Source organism: Melampsora larici-populina (assembly GCF_000204055.1).
Source record: "Melampsora larici-populina 98AG31 unplaced genomic scaffold MELLAscaffold_67, whole genome shotgun sequence".
Classification (NCBI taxonomy): domain Eukaryota; kingdom Fungi; phylum Basidiomycota; class Pucciniomycetes; order Pucciniales; family Melampsoraceae; genus Melampsora; species Melampsora laricis-populina.
In genome coordinates this window covers 140,720-156,127 of record NW_006768831.1, presented here as the reverse complement: position 1 = coordinate 156,127, position 15,408 = coordinate 140,720, and the positions used below count along the sequence as shown (strand labels likewise).

The 15,408-nt window shown below is 41.5% G+C and overlaps 6 protein-coding genes across 6 annotated transcripts; 5 read left to right on the top strand and 1 right to left on the bottom strand.

The window, feature by feature from the left end:
• Nucleotides 1-1,010: 1,010 nt before the first annotated feature.
• Nucleotides 1,011-3,003, top strand: MELLADRAFT_112529 (uncharacterized protein; the record flags this gene model as incomplete). The annotated part of the gene is made up of 7 exons (XM_007417058.1): nt 1,011-1,105; nt 1,303-1,365; nt 1,451-1,485; nt 1,900-2,100; nt 2,295-2,468; nt 2,530-2,667; nt 2,738-3,003. 7 exons carry the CDS (start codon nt 1,011-1,013, stop codon nt 3,001-3,003), a joined length of 972 nt encoding a protein of 323 aa, XP_007417120.1.
• A 1,512-nt stretch (nt 3,004-4,515) lies between these two features.
• MELLADRAFT_94184 (uncharacterized protein) lies at nt 4,516-5,429 on the top strand (the record flags this gene model as incomplete). The annotated part of the gene is made up of 5 exons (XM_007417027.1): nt 4,516-4,846; nt 4,905-4,976; nt 5,036-5,155; nt 5,231-5,303; nt 5,369-5,429. The coding sequence occupies 5 exons, from the start codon at nt 4,516-4,518 to the stop codon at nt 5,427-5,429; spliced, it is 657 nt and encodes a 218-aa protein (XP_007417089.1).
• A 221-nt stretch (nt 5,430-5,650) lies between these two features.
• Nucleotides 5,651-6,728, bottom strand: MELLADRAFT_68423 (uncharacterized protein; the record flags this gene model as incomplete). The annotated part of the gene is made up of 6 exons (XM_007417002.1): nt 5,651-5,817; nt 5,859-5,936; nt 6,007-6,126; nt 6,196-6,324; nt 6,377-6,427; nt 6,602-6,728. The coding sequence occupies 6 exons, from the start codon at nt 6,726-6,728 to the stop codon at nt 5,651-5,653; spliced, it is 672 nt and encodes a 223-aa protein (XP_007417064.1).
• A 1,115-nt stretch (nt 6,729-7,843) lies between these two features.
• Nucleotides 7,844-9,184, top strand: MELLADRAFT_94182 (uncharacterized protein; the record flags this gene model as incomplete). The annotated part of the gene is made up of 4 exons (XM_007417026.1): nt 7,844-8,331; nt 8,418-8,754; nt 8,818-9,132; nt 9,182-9,184. The coding sequence occupies 4 exons, from the start codon at nt 7,844-7,846 to the stop codon at nt 9,182-9,184; spliced, it is 1,143 nt and encodes a 380-aa protein (XP_007417088.1).
• Nucleotides 9,185-9,985: 801 nt separating this feature from the next.
• MELLADRAFT_94181 (uncharacterized protein) lies at nt 9,986-11,278 on the top strand (the record flags this gene model as incomplete). The annotated part of the gene is made up of 2 exons (XM_007417025.1): nt 9,986-10,166; nt 10,224-11,278. 2 exons carry the CDS (start codon nt 9,986-9,988, stop codon nt 11,276-11,278), a joined length of 1,236 nt encoding a protein of 411 aa, XP_007417087.1.
• A 1,107-nt stretch (nt 11,279-12,385) lies between these two features.
• On the top strand, nt 12,386-13,050 carry MELLADRAFT_112526 (uncharacterized protein; the record flags this gene model as incomplete). Its single annotated transcript, XM_007417059.1, has 2 exons — nt 12,386-12,885; nt 12,963-13,050. The coding sequence occupies 2 exons, from the start codon at nt 12,386-12,388 to the stop codon at nt 13,048-13,050; spliced, it is 588 nt and encodes a 195-aa protein (XP_007417121.1).
• Nucleotides 13,051-15,408: the final 2,358 nt, after the last annotated feature.

Below are 15,408 nucleotides of genomic sequence, written 5' to 3'. Positions count from 1 at the left end.
AGGCAGATGAACAATTCATAGGCTGTGCTGGAAACTTAACAGATGAAACACTTGTGTTGAGGAAGATCAAAGCAGAGGGTGATGTGACTAAGGCTGCCAGTCAATTCAACAACAATGAGCTGAGCAGCCTTGTCCTTTGAAGCTGCTATTTGTGCTTCTAGCAGACATTTTTGCTTAATTCACACACACTCCTTGAAACAGCCCTTAGTCTCTGACTACTTCAAAACATAGTAACTACATGACTCTTGTAACTATTGTTATTGTGCACAAAAATGACAAAATGAAACTTTTTTGAATGGCTGTTTAATTTTTTTATCTCCCTCTTGACCCATACTTTGCCTGCCAAACCTTAATCTATGGGCTATGAGGGAGATCCTCGAAAACCATACACCCACAAAACCCATAGTTTTGGGCTTCCATAAAATGGTATGGGTTTGGAGGGAGTTGACTGTACCACGACCGATTTTCGTCTTAATCACCATGACGCGCCATCTCCTCTGACACACTCAAGTTCATCAGCCCGTTCGAGGAATACTAGGTTCACCAAACATCAAACTCACCGCTCATGTGCCATTTTATCTGCCTTTTCTATACAAAAAAATAGATTATATTGATGCAAATCCAAAATAACTACCCAAAAGATGAAATATCATATCAATGGAACTTCATGAACTCTAACACATGATAAATTGAGCTATAACATAACTGAACAGACAAATTTCGAGAGATTTTTTTAATTAGATATTATTATATTATAAAGTATCTGCCATAGTCGCTATTTGTCGCGTGCATACCGATGTCGAAAGATTTGCTAATAGGCGCGGTTCCGCGCCTGTTCGGGTGTGACCAACCTCCGGTTACCTGGAAGGTAACAAGCATTTACATAAGGGCGTGCAGGAGCCCTTGTGGTGTTATGTTCGAGGGAAATATGTAGTAATGTTTTATTTGAATAAAAGAACAAGAATATGTAAATCACATGACTACATACTTCCGCCGATTATAACTCCACAATGGCTTTGTCAACTACAAATTCAAGCCCTTCGAAGGATGACATCATAGGATTCTCCCGTACCGGGACATGGGCCTACAAGACTTACATACAAAGGTGCAGAAAGACATAGAAAAAAAGGCACTATGGCTAGCAGCGGCCAGTACAGTACACAGAAGGTTATGGAGTCAACTCGCCGGACCATCATTTTAGATCTTCAAAGGGTCATTGAAAGATGATAAAAACAAACAAATGTTCACTACCCTCCTTCCAAAAGTTGATATATATTATGTCTTTCTTTTGCTTTGATGCAGAAAGACAGAGAAAAAAAAGGCACTATGGCTAGTAGCGGCCAGTACAGTACACAGAAGGTTATGGTAAGTGGAATCGATGGGTAAGTACAATCGCATCTAACAACACTCTGCTTCTAATACTGATGAGATGCATTTGTCACTTTTGGAGTCAACTCGCCGGACCATCTTTTAGATCTTCAAAGGGTGAGTTGCAAGATGATAAAAACAAACAAATGTTCACTGCCTTTCTTCCACAAGTTGATACTTACAACTACTTTCTTTTGCTTATGCTAGGCGAACGGCTCTCATCATTAAAACAATTCTTTCCACTTGATCAAATTTCAATCTACTCAACAAGTCACCTCAGTTTTCCAGGAGTTCTCCTCTCAACGTTCTTTTTCTTGGTTCATAATCTCATTACCAGGTTTCTCTGACTGATCATGTCTAATTCCAATACAAAACTTACTATCTCAACGCACGTGGCCGTTCAACATAATATCACTTTTGATATCACTTCAAACACCCCCGAAGGCTATAGCGTACCTTCACCGTCAGATGAGCCTTCCAGTTCCAGTCACGCAATTCTTTTAGAGTCATCACCATCCGGTATGGAAATAGTATCTCCTGAAGAAGATTCTAAGGTTGTTGCATTGATAGACATCGTATCTCCTGAAGAAGATTGTAAGGCTTTTCCATTGATAGCCATCAAATCCATGTCAGTAAGACTACTAATTTATAATCTTGTCTTTCCAGATATTCCGACCCCAACAACAATGACATCAAATACCAGAAGAAGTCACTCTGAGATTTATTCGCCAGGTTGGTTCCAAAATTATCCCATCTATTCGACTTGCCATATCATCTAATTTCCTTTGCATACTTGTCAGATGACAACCCACAAAACCCAGGATTTATGTCAGAGCTCAATTCAGAGCTAAATGGCAAGTCTCATCCGTCTTATCTTTCACTCATGCGGGCACCCAGGTGACAGATTCCCCTGATTCCTGATATAGCCATCATCAATACCGACATTACAACTACTGGCACTTCAAACACAGCTTCCACCTCCGACCTCAGTGCTTTTACAAACCATTCCTCTGTGGCCTGTATTGGTTCACATAAATTTGGTGCTGACAAAGTTGAGGGACCTAGAAAGCGCCTCATTGGTTCAGAGCAAACAATTGAAAGTGAGTATTGGGCCCTTTATCTTCATGATCATGGGAACTAACACCTGTTCCTGTGAATCAGCGCGACCAGCTAAGCGCCTCATGACCCTCTCAACTGCCACGACTGCCGGCCAAATTCGACCTCCATCTCAAGTCCGCTATATTGGTGCAAGCAAGCGAGCACAATCAATCATGACTGGTACGAAAAATCATATTGAAGGTATGTCCTATGTTGTTATGTCCCGCAGTTCTCTGAATGTTGCGTCCACTCACTCAAATAAAAAATGTAGGCCCCCAAATCACTCTACCCAGTCCTTTGTTTGCAAGTACCCATAACCAGACTAGCAACACAGCGGACTCCAATTCCAACAACACTTCAGGTCATAATAACCATGCTAGAACTCATGTTGACCAAGCGTTTGAACACCAAAGTACCGTTGTTCCTGTCCCTGAGCACCCCAATTGTAACTGTCATCAAATGATGGGGAGTCTACTGCTGGAAATTCATGGCCACCTCGACCGCATTGCAGGACTTTTATCACATTTCCAGGCGTGATTTCATTCAACTTTCCCATCAACTCAATCTGAAGCTTTCATCGATTTTTTGCCGGACCCTTCATTCATAATCTCAATGCGTGTATATAGTGTATATATCTAAATTACAGAAGGTCTTTTGACTCACATTTCCCTATTTGTCTTTTTTAGTGGATGTACATTCTACAATATTATTTGAACTTATGTTGGTTTGATTATTCAAGTGAATGAAGTGCAGGTAAATGACCCTTGACGATATCTTAGACATGTATGAAATCTCTGACACCTAAACAAAAAAAAACACTCAAATCAATTTGTCTATTCTTGAATTTTCTAAAATGAATTGATTTTTTCTATAAGATTTCAATAAATTTCACAACGAAGTTTGGTCTCTTAAGTCACTTTGATGAAATCCCGATAGATTCAATTATTTTCAAAGTTGGAGATAGAGAATTTGACAAAATACCAATGTATGTTGTTTGTTCGGGATCCTATGTGTTTTCCCTCTCACGGTTTGCAAGCAATCAATTATAAACTGTAACATTATGATTCTCCCGCTGTGAAGAGAAAAGGTTTTTCACGATGAGACACGAGTGAGACAAATAAAAGGAATCGACAGCACAGTAAATTTGTTGAGCAGCTTTCTTTCTCGACTTGCGGTCCACTGTACGAGTTATGTCAGTAATGCATAGAACAGAGGGCTGATAATAGGGGTTGTCAAGTCCAATTATCTACAACAAAAAACGTCAAAAAGATTTCCGCTATAGCGTGAATTTGAGTAAATTTTACGAAGAACGGGATGAACATAAAGGTGTCCCTTTTTCGTAAAATATGAATTTATTACTCAGGCACCACTTACGAGTCAAACTCAGTAATGTTTTTTTCCAGTGGAAATTGATTTTCACGAGAAAAACATAAAATACGGGGCCCAAGACTTTTACAAACTATGATTCACAGACATCAATGTACGCAAATCGTGATCTCGTGATGTGTGTAACAATCCACATTCTCCCGAAGATTTTGAATTATACAGACATTCTCAAAAATGGAATGATCACAAGGGAAAAGGGCTGTAAGATATCGACTGTATAGTTGTGCGCGGGCTGTTCGAAGTATAATTTTGCGATGTCTATTTGGAAAATCTTGCAGACATGATCGTCCGTAAAAAAACAGTGGCATAAAAGTCGATAACCTCCTTACATTATGCAAATTTCCGGCTCTTCCATCACATCCTTTGTATTTTGTAAAGAACCTAGTCTGCAAATATGTTTCTCACGAGTATGATATAGAAATTTACAGCTCTTCTTGCGAGCATAATAAGTCCAAACCGACAAGTCACGTATGCAAAGACCTTTGAGAGGACTTAGGATATCCAGACCGTCGAGATATCATTTCGATGCGATATCTTAACGGTATGACTTGTTCGAGAAGGACCTTCAGAACATCCTTCTCTTGCTTGCTCTTTGATTAAGTACACAACATCCTCATCAACCTCCATTCCTGACATCACACCTTCATCGTAACCAACAACACTATGCCAATTCGTCCTAGATGGTGGGAAAACCCCACACCTCAAGAGCTCGCCTGGTTCAGCGGCCTATCACCCCGCTCAAAATCCGAAATCTTTCCTTGGACCATCAACGAAAGATCCCATCCGGGCATCCATGCCGGATTGGCCCAATGCTTTGGCTGTGGCGAGCTCGGCCACAGTCGCGTCAATGGATGCATCAGTACCAATCCCTTCCCACATCCGCCAGCTTTCAACGATTGGCGTCGATCGATCAATGGAAAGACTTACACCGTGGATAAGTTACGCATGTCCGACGAAGCTCTGGCTGCTCTGGCTGCTGAAGCTTTCGAGGAAGGTAAGCTGACTTCCCTTCCTTAGACAAGGGACTAGCGCTTACCACCATGATTACCCAGCCATCGAAGCCCCGATCACGTTGTCTTCGGACGATATCGAGCTCCTGGACTTCATCGAGGAGCAAGCTGCTGGTAAGATTCTTCCTCTTCTCACCGAACCGCAATTCGATTAAAGTGACACCTGCAATTAGCCTCAATGGCAAGTCCAGCCACCGAGGCTACTCACAACAGCCATGAAGATTCAACCAGTGATGATGAAGGCCCAAACACGACTCAAGATTCCTTTCATTCTGCTACTGTCGAAGGGCAGTGTAAGTTCATCTCATCAAATATCTCAATTCATTCACACAGGATGGCTGATTCCCAATGTCACCATATCCACGGAGGCCAGTCAAGAGTCAAGTCAAGAATCAATTATTGCTGGGAACATATGGGCTCAAGCGGTGTAATTTGTGTCTCGTGAGTGTATCTCATAATGTCTTTTTATCTCACACAATCTTTTTATCTCGCACAATACTCATAAGATCATTACTTTTGGGTGGGCTAGGCGGAAGACGTGCGCAAACCCTATCTCCTGGATTGTAGGTACAAGCAATGCCTTGTTTGTTTTCACCGAAGATCAACGAAAATGGATTTTTATTATGAAAAGAATGGATTTTTAAAAGAATGAAGTGTTATTAGGAAGATGGACTATATACTGATTTGATATTATTATAAACAGGAATATCATAAACTTTTTTTGTGCGCTTTTAGTTTGTATATCGCTTCAAAGCAAAGGAATGAAAGGAAATATAAAACTCAGTATTTTAAGCTTTTCTACGCTTTGATTTCCTTACGGTACCACTAACGGCCGACTCTGGGCTAATGACTTCAGTCTTGACTTCCGTCAAGAGGTTGTCAATTGCCACAAGCTCCCAACCTTTCCAACCTGATCCTTTCTTGGATCCCACTGTTGCACAACGAAGAAGTGAGCCTGGAGGATCAGGTAAAATTAAAATAATATGAAATTCTCACCGGGGGTTGACTCTGCAGTTGCCTCTTCTTCAGCTACCCCCCTTTTGGCATTAGCCTTACGACGCGCATTGGCCTTGGCTGCGAAGGAATACAAGATCATATTAGACTATTCGGTTAGGGTAAGGGATGAGATTCAAGAAGCACTAACCTTTCTTCCTTTGACGTGTTTTGGATGACACCACGGGTTTGCTTTCATTTGCCGTTTCATCCTCCAAATCCTTGATGAGCGCTTTCCTGTTGGGCGCTTTGTTTTGGTTGTCGGTGTTACCTACAACAGATACAAAGTTATATTGGTCAGCAAGAAGAACAAGGCCGGATGAAGGATGAAATTGCTCACTTTGAGACTGTGACTTATTGACCTTGGGCACTTCGTCTTCATCGGTCTGTGATATCAAGATATTATTGATTTCTTCCCAAGTAATCGTGTCCATGGCTGCCACAAGCTCTTTCGCAGATGAGAAAGCATCTGAAAACATATGTTAGGAAGAATCCTTTGCAAAAGAAATATGATGACTCACCTCCTTTAATGTCTGGTTCTGGTCCGGTTTGGTCTGATTCCGACCCAGGACCTTTCTTAATGTTGTAGCTTGTGGGAAAGGCATGTCGCCTTCAGGATGTGGATTATTCTTGCTAATCTTCTCTTTGGCGGCCTCGATAATCACAGGTTTGTCAGCCGTAGTGCGAGTGGGTCATCCATACTTGCGAGGATGGGTAAGGATGGGTAACTATGAGCCGAGACGCACGTCCATATTCGTCATGGAATTGACGGAACGAGTCAAAATGTTCGTCGTAATTTTTGATGCTGGACCGTTCGAGTCGAATTTCGCGAAACAGCTTTTGCAGACGAAACAGCTTTGTGGCTTTTTGCATTTGAGTTTTTTACGATGATTGATGGCTGTCAAAGAAGGTACGTTAATTTTAATGCGGCGTTATACAATTTTTTATAACAACGTTTTACATACGCTTATGTAATTGGGCAAACTTGTATTTTCTTGGCGTGTAAAACATTTGCCCGATTCATAAAAAATAAAACGAAGTGGTCAAAGATTTAAACCACAGTACTAGCAACTGGTAGTCATCAGAGAGTTTGCCGGATGTTGGAAAATGTACCGTAAAATTCATGAAGTTGTGCAAAACATTTCATGAACCAAGCCGTAAAAGTGTCAACCTGAGTCTTCTTGATACAGATAGCCTTTTGGAAAGATGTAAAAAGTAAACTGTATATTTATATAAAGATATGAGCATATAAACAATTAGAAAATGATCTTTTGACGATCAAAAGGAACGTTACTTATGAACCTGGTACACAACATTATTCCCTGTTGCCTCAAATTACATAAATGTATGTACAGATCTTTCAAAGCGCTGTTGCTTTTATGGATGAGGAGTTAACTGTGAAAACCCGGCCATCTAGTCCGAACACTGGTGAGTCAGGACAATATCTCTACATATCCGAGCTTCCGTGGCCGCTTCATCTTCATCCACTTCATGCCCCACTGGCCTCGATTCAACTCATCTAACCGCACCCTCATATCATGTTTCTATACTCTTGCCTTTGCTCCATAGATCCAAACCTCAGTGTTTCTTCTCTTTTCCTTATTTGTTCACTTTTTCGGTTCTTCCAATTGTTCCAGCAAGTCAGTACCACCGGTGGTCAGTACTCAGGTCGACGCAGTCTTGCACAGCGTGTACGTGATAAACTTTCAAGTATAAGAAACGAATCATATTGAAGCACACCCAAGCTTGTGCATGGAAACTCCTGACTGAGCCAAAGACGTATTAGTGGGTACTGATCACGCTGAACCAAGCAGCTTAGCACGATTGCTGATCAATCGTGGCTCTCAAGAAGTGCAATACAAAAGCAGTTTATGCGAAGTAATAGGATGGGCTCAGCCTCAGGGTTTTTCAAGTTGAGTTATAGTTGTACTTCTGTTTAAATCCATGCACTTACTCTTTTCTTTCTTGAATCTCCGTATTCTTGCACTATGATTACGGCCTCTTCTCTATCCACTACGACAAACGCCGAGTCTTCTTTTCCGACCAACCCTTACAATTTTTTCTCAGGCCCGATGCAAGCTTCAGCAACATCTCCATCTCCAAGTTCCACCTTCAAACCTTTCTTCGGCGAGCTACACATTCCATCTATCACCTTTGAGGATTTCTTGAGCGACCCTGAGAGGATTCCACAGCTACCCGGGTACGAGGAAGACTCAGATACCGAACACTCTATACCCCCTCGGAAACACCTCATACCCTGTCTGGAACAACTCGAATTGCTTCAACAAATCTCTTCAAACTGTTCATCGCTAAAAGAAGCGCAAGACCCGAGGCAAGGAGCTTCTCAACAGCAGGTCTCACCTGAAAAATCTTTCCAAAGCTCGTCGGCTCCAGGCGCATGGCATAACTGGACTCCGCTATCCAGATTATTTGCAGGGGGCATATTGATCCTGAGTATATTATCGTGTCTTCATATGTAAGGAAGCTCCTTCAGGTCGCCCATTTTCTCCGAATGAGCAAGCTTTATATATTGAATATGTTTGTTAATTTACGTGATCACAGATTAGCGCCAAATACGATCCCATGGCGTCGTGAAACTAATTTGTTGATAAGGCTCAGGCAAGGTATGAACTCAGACGAGATCACCTCTGTTCAACACTCTTCCGAAAATATCGTCAAGTCAATGAACGAGCTATGCCTCGAGATGGACCGTCAGACAATTGACACACTCCCCATACAAGAAATGTCGGGCTTACTGCGACTTCAACCAAACTTAAAGGGCTCATTTGAGACTTCAGTGATCCTCTGGGATCTTTCAGATGCTGTCAATTTGGTTGTCGACAAGTTACGTCAGCTACATGGTAAAGGGCACACTGAGATGGGGTTGCTCAAGCAAGAGGTTGGTACATCACCTCTGACTTCCGTTCCTTCTACTTAAACTGATGTTCTTCTCCAGTCTCAGTTGCTCTTGAAGCAGCCAAATCTTCCAAGTAAATTAGAGATTCCTCAAGAACTGCTTGATCAAACTGTTTACATTTTTGATCTTCTCAAAATTTTTGCCAACTCTACGATTAACGAGATTTGGTCAACAACAGAAGCAAATCAAGTTGCAAAGCAAGAACTTTCCAACATCGAAAGGACTCTGCGGGCAAGTCTCAATTCCTGGAGCGTCTCTTATCTCTTTGGAAGTTCAAAATACCATGCATCAGGTCTCCTCCTAAAATCGATCAGGTCAGCCATAGACTACACCGGAGAAGTTGCAACCTATCTACAGAAGGTTAGGCGTATGATTCAGCTCTATCATGACAACGCTCAATCCTGGATAGTAAGTAAATACAAGCGACTTTCACCAATGAATCTATATACATATCAGGGAACTAACTTCTCTCTGACAGGATATGGCTCAAAGACGGCACAAGGCCACCAGAAACTCGGTCGATGGAAGTGCTATGCAGTGCCTCCTTTTGTTGCACACACTTGATGAACACATATTGGATGGAAACGTGGAGAAACCTATCTTATCCATCACTAGGAAACCAGTATGATAAGAGCCACAGAGCATATATGTACCTAATGGAGCATTATCTTGATTTTTTATCATAAGCGGTCAGATTGTATCTTTGCTTTTCTTTCTCATCTCACCACTTTCTAATCCTTATCATTAGATTTCTCCTTGTTTTCCATTTAGAAACTTGTATATTGTGTTTGTGTTAAAGTTGCCATCAAAATGCTGTATCTGCACTTAGATTTATACAAGTCTTTTTGTGCACATCATGAGTTGTGTAAGATTCTATATGGAGAAGATCCAGATAAACTTCCTGCTAAGACCGGTTAAAACATTGGGATTGGGCAGACTGATGCAAATAAAATTACAGCACTAATCAAGCATTCTTCCAGGCACTCATCTTTAGGCCCCGTGTCACTGAAATTGTGTAAGCAGACGCGGACCGTCCATTGACCTTAACTGCGAGCCCATTGTGGAGGAGGGAACAGTCATCCGATTCATACAGTGGAAGAATCCAGAAGTTGGCGGCTAAGGCGGCTAAGTACATGCTGACCCCACGGTGTTAGTTGTCCGCCAACACTAGATTTTGTGCTCCAAATCTAGACCACCGCTCACTGTGATCAACATGCCAGATCAGAGAACCAATCACCGCCACTCTACCAGTCATATCCACATTGAGGAAAGGGAGATTTACCAACATAGCATCGGTAAAAAGTGTGGTCTTGTGGTCAAGCTTTTGATCTCCCGGTCTATACGCCAATCGTATTTGATCGTGCTCTCTGCCTTTGTCTTATGGTTCTTCACAAGTAAGCATTTTATATGAGCCGACTTCCTTGGCAGTATACTGACCTGCTTTAATCTAGGCTATTCGGCAACATTGCATATCACCAACAAGAACTTGATTGAATTACAAGCTGAATTCAGATCTATTCGAGAAGGCGACATATCGGGGGATAATTCCATGGCGTTGAAGATTATGGATGAGAAATTGAAAGAATTAGGAAATCATGTCCGACGTATACAAGACCCCGAAAACCTTCAACCCATTTTGAATAGGTTGCACATGACGGAAAAGAAAGTAGATGAGTTGGAAACGCAAGTCCAACACCTTCAACAGGTCCACGATTACTGGATCTCTGCCTTTTCGATAGTCTCGCACGATCTTGGATTATGGGATGAGATAACTACGCTTCAAGTACCTGGTCAATTCACCCCGCTTTCCGAAACTCCTGAGTCGACATTGAAAGATTCCACCCATGACAAGATCAACAACGCGATGCTGAACTTTCGACAGTTCCTGCAAATGATTGAACATTTCAAAACCATTGCTCAGGACGCTCTGAAGACATGCACGAAGGACAAAGATGGTCGTCGAGATTTTGCATTTATACAGACTGGTGGTTCGGTGATTGCTGGCCTGACCTCGAAATCAATCAGTCTTGATCGTGGTGTACCCGCCCCCCTCGAGGGCCCAAGAAGATGGGGAACTCTCTTTGCCCCCCTTAGTGGCCTTCCCTCAGTTACGTTACCCAAAATCGTTTTGACTGGTGACGGCTCAATTGGTGCGTGCTGGGCCTTCAATGGCTCAAAAGGACAGCTGGGTATTGCCCTAAGTCACCCTATCAACATCGCTGGTGTCACAGTCGAGCACATTGGAAAAGAGTTGGCTCAAGATAGTATAGATGCAGCCCCTAAAGATTTCGAGCTTTGGGGTCTGGTGGAGGACAAAGATGTGAACTCGGAATTTTTCTTATTCGGTGCCTTTTACAATACATCAAAAGCGTCAATTGCCCAGACATTTGAATTTACACCGACAAAAGATGTTTACAACAAGGTCATCTTCAAGATCAATTCGAATCATGGAAATCAACATCATACATGTGTTTATCGTGTGAGGATTCATGGAATTATTTTGTGACTGAGGCTGCATGGTTAGCGGTCAGCTCATTTCTCAAGTAAACAGATCGTCATTCAGCTGATTCAATTTCTAGTATTTGGTATCAGGTGGAAGCCACTGCTTTTTGTTTGTCGTATGTTTTAGGCCTTATTGTCGGTTTGATTTAGAGTGGAATATACAATCCGGTGGTATCAGCTCATTGATTGTAATGGGAGTCCTTTTGTCATCTATTTTTCTTCTCCAACTACCCGCACCTTGAACTCTTCTTGCTTAAAAGCTCCAAAGATGAAAATGTTTCCACGAAGAACATCTTTTCAATTACCTTCTGTCCAAAGAACAAAAAATGTTTCTATAGGACAAGGGTTTCTATTTTCCTTCATGAACGATATGTTGGTATTCAAGTTCTTTTCCATTTTTTAAGCTGATATTTTCCCACTCAGTTTATCCCCACTACTAATATCATCCCCGTAGAGTTGCGAACTGCTTCACTTACAGGATCACATCGAGGGTTATTATGTTTCCTCTTCGCTTATGGCGTGCGGGAGGTTGCACATCATAGCTCCAGTGATCATCTGTCTGAATTCTTCTCGGCAAGATCACGTAGTTTGAGCCTAGTGATATGTTTCATCGGTAAAGTAATAAAATGAAATGATCAATGAATTTTAACAGATCTGTGGTTATATAAGACTAAGCTAAATAGTGTTAGCGATTGGTAGTCATAAAGCTTGCTTGATGTTGAGAAATTTAAAAATTAGTGCAGAAATCGTCTTATGTTTTTGACGTACAAAAGATTTCCGCCGAAAGAAAATAGGTCGCTGGTTTCGAATTGTAAGCAACTTTGAGTGGTAAGTATACGTTTTAGAAAAACGGTCAGCCTTCTACGAGTGAAACTTGACAGATTTACACCCTTTGTGAAGTGGGTTTGTGCACGATTACATATAACAACCCCTTTCATACCTGATTTGCGCTGCATTCGAGCGGTTTTATCCAGAGGTCGACGTAGCTGGACATCCATCGATTCCTTACTCGCGCCGGATTCCGCTGCAGCAAAATTTATACTGGTCAGTGTTTTCTCTATTTCTCATATTTCAAAAGCTACAAGTTGAAAGATTTTTTTACCCTGTAGCGATGGTGTTTCCACCTATACTAGGCCGCGTAACTAGCGGCATCTTACCCGGTTTAGAAGCCATCGCGTGTCATGAGCAAAAGCCAGATCCAAATGCAATCCCCGGAGGCGGCTCGACATCTCATGAACGTGAAAGCAACTTTGATATCTACTTCAAAAGTAATCTGGAACCCGGGTCCTTCCACAAAATACCTGACTATATTGTTCAACATGTACAAAGACACGGCTTCCTAAACAGTGACGAGATTGAGCATCTTATCAGCTCGATGGTCTATCTGGAAGAAGCCACTGACGACATCTGGCAAGATTATTGCCAGGCTCGAATCATGCTTCGATACATCCACACGATGTTACGTTCAGAAGATCCCGAAGTCATTGCTCACCGTGAAATCTTGAAGCGTCAAGCAAAGGAGTCACGCAAACGGTACAAACGTTTCAAGCGCATGGTTCGACAATATCAAGATGACATCGGGCTTCTGTGGGCACTGATAGCTCAGGAGATGTAAGTTAAGGAATCAAAAAAATAACATACTGCGTTTGAATGAGATCATTCTGACTGACATGATACTTTGTCCACAGTAAACGCACCTGTGATGTCGAAGATGCTGCTGCTGCGAATAGAATGGAACCTGATGTCGCCGCGCCGCCCTACACTCATGCACCTTAAGGGACGGGTGGCTTTGGATCTTGATGTAATGGTTCAAGTGGTGGTGTGAATCATAAAGTGTGTATATGAAGTATAGGTGGAAGCTTGAGAAATAGATCATGCGTTTCTCTTGATTTAAAATGTTCCAGTTAGTCTATGAGAATATTGGCTATTTTGTTTGAAATACCATACCCCTGCTTTAACAGTCCAACAAAACAACTCTTGCATCCACTATCAAGGCCACCTTTTTCCAATAGTGAAATGGTCAAGGTGAGGTCTTTAAATCCGTGTTGTGAATTTTACATGTATGCTACAACGGGAAAGTTTTTTACGGAGAAAGTTTCTTTACGGAAAAACCGTAAAACATTGGACTTGACACCCCTTACAATTTCATGGTCAAAGTTTTCCACGTGCAGTCAGAGGAGTAAAGTTCAGAGTTTCTATGGGACAACTCTCAATTTGTGAAGCGCTTCAACTTCCACCTTCAAACACCATCATAAGCTACCACTTATAATTGACCCTTTTTCCCTTCAAGTAGTTGATGCACTCTATTGAAAAGATCTTCAATAGAGTGCATCAACATCTCATATACCTTAAGACTGTCACATGATCCACCGTCGTGCCAGCTAAATGATGCGCATACATAGGATTTCGCCGCAAAAAAACATCTCATCAAACCTGCCTTGCGCTAACTTTTTACGAGGCAGTGAACGGTCATATTCCGCGCATGCAAAGCTTATTGACTGAATTAGAGGGCTGATTCTTTTTTTGAAAATGGCTGGTTATTACAAAACACTCAGCTCAACTCATCAGATAATTTTTCAAAACCATCGGCATGAAACTGTTCTCTGGCCATGTTTATTTCTTTGTAAATTTCATTCTTTAATTGTTTTTTGTTGACGTTATAGGCATTGGTAACTCTACTTTCTCGGATGGGACGATTGGTTTTTGTAACTAATGATGTCTATCAGAGCAAAATAAGACTTTGGAGCATCATATTGATTCCAAAGTAGATCCTATTTTTTCGGTATCAGGAGTGCCAGGATGAGATGATTGAGGAGAGCGGGATTGGATCGGACGAGAAGAGGCGACAAGAAATGGCGGTGTTGAGTCGCAGGAAAGAACGTGACCTTAAATCACATTGAGGTTGAGCGATGAGAAGATCCTTTCGCATGATATTCAAGTGATTCAGTGGATTGAATCGCGTGAGGTGTTCAGTCGCATTGAGGTGCCGCGAGCCTGAATCGCTTGAGCGGTTGAGTCGGATTGAGTTGAGGCGATTAAGGATCGCGTCATCGTCAAGTCGCGTTGAGTAGACGCGATCCTAAATCGCATCTGGGTAGAATCACACACATGTATGTGATTTGACAGGTCCAATCGCTTGAAACCTGCGCGATTTCACATCGCATGGGACTTTCATCGCCTGTCACATACGCGATACGAAATCGCATCTCACCTTGCTATGTGAGCGCGCATGCCGAGATGCGACGCAATTTTGTTGGAAGTGGGTGGCTGCTTTGTTCATTTGACATAATTCTCAGAAGAGGACTGGACTTCCATCATAAACCTCACACGCATACATAGCACCTATAAGTGCAGACATCTGACACAGAACTTTTGAGTGATTTGCTAGTTCAATATGGTCTCAAGCAGCACTGATGAGGAGCTCCATTAATTCTTCATTGCTGTCTGATAAAGCTGACAATGACGAGGACAAGGAGGTCCATTGATCTTTGCCGGACAAAAATTCAGAGTCTGACATGGTTTTGGGATGAAGGTGTTAAGCTCAAGATGGCGGTCAACAGAGATTATGATGATTAAATTTGATCAAATCTGATCAAATTTTGTCAAATGTGAGTTGAATTATAAGGTACATTAATTAAAAAAATTCAAAAAAAGAGAAAATTTGAATTAACACATTTTATGGCAACAAAATGCACTCAATTTTCAGGTACATACATTAAATCAACTGATCCTGGCCAAACGTAGCCTAAATAGACACCCATACAAGGAACACTAAACATGTAAAACATAACTTCTTTCAGTAATAATCTTGTAGAACAACAATAGAAAAAATGACCTCAAAACTTGTTTTTTACATAACTATTTTTTTGTGAGAAATATAATAGTTAAGTAACCATCTTATGAACATGGCAAAAATTAAGTAAAAACAATTAGCCAATAGCCTTGGCAACTGAAACTAGGATGGAGATGGAGGGGTTTTAAACTTGGATGATAAGGTCAATTGATGATGATAACTGAATTGGAAATATAAAGAGCATAAAAATTGGTAAAGAGTAAATATGATGTCTGTAAAGGAACAGTCACACAGTATGATGTCATTTAGCCTCAAGTTAAGATGATCATCCAACCCAACCC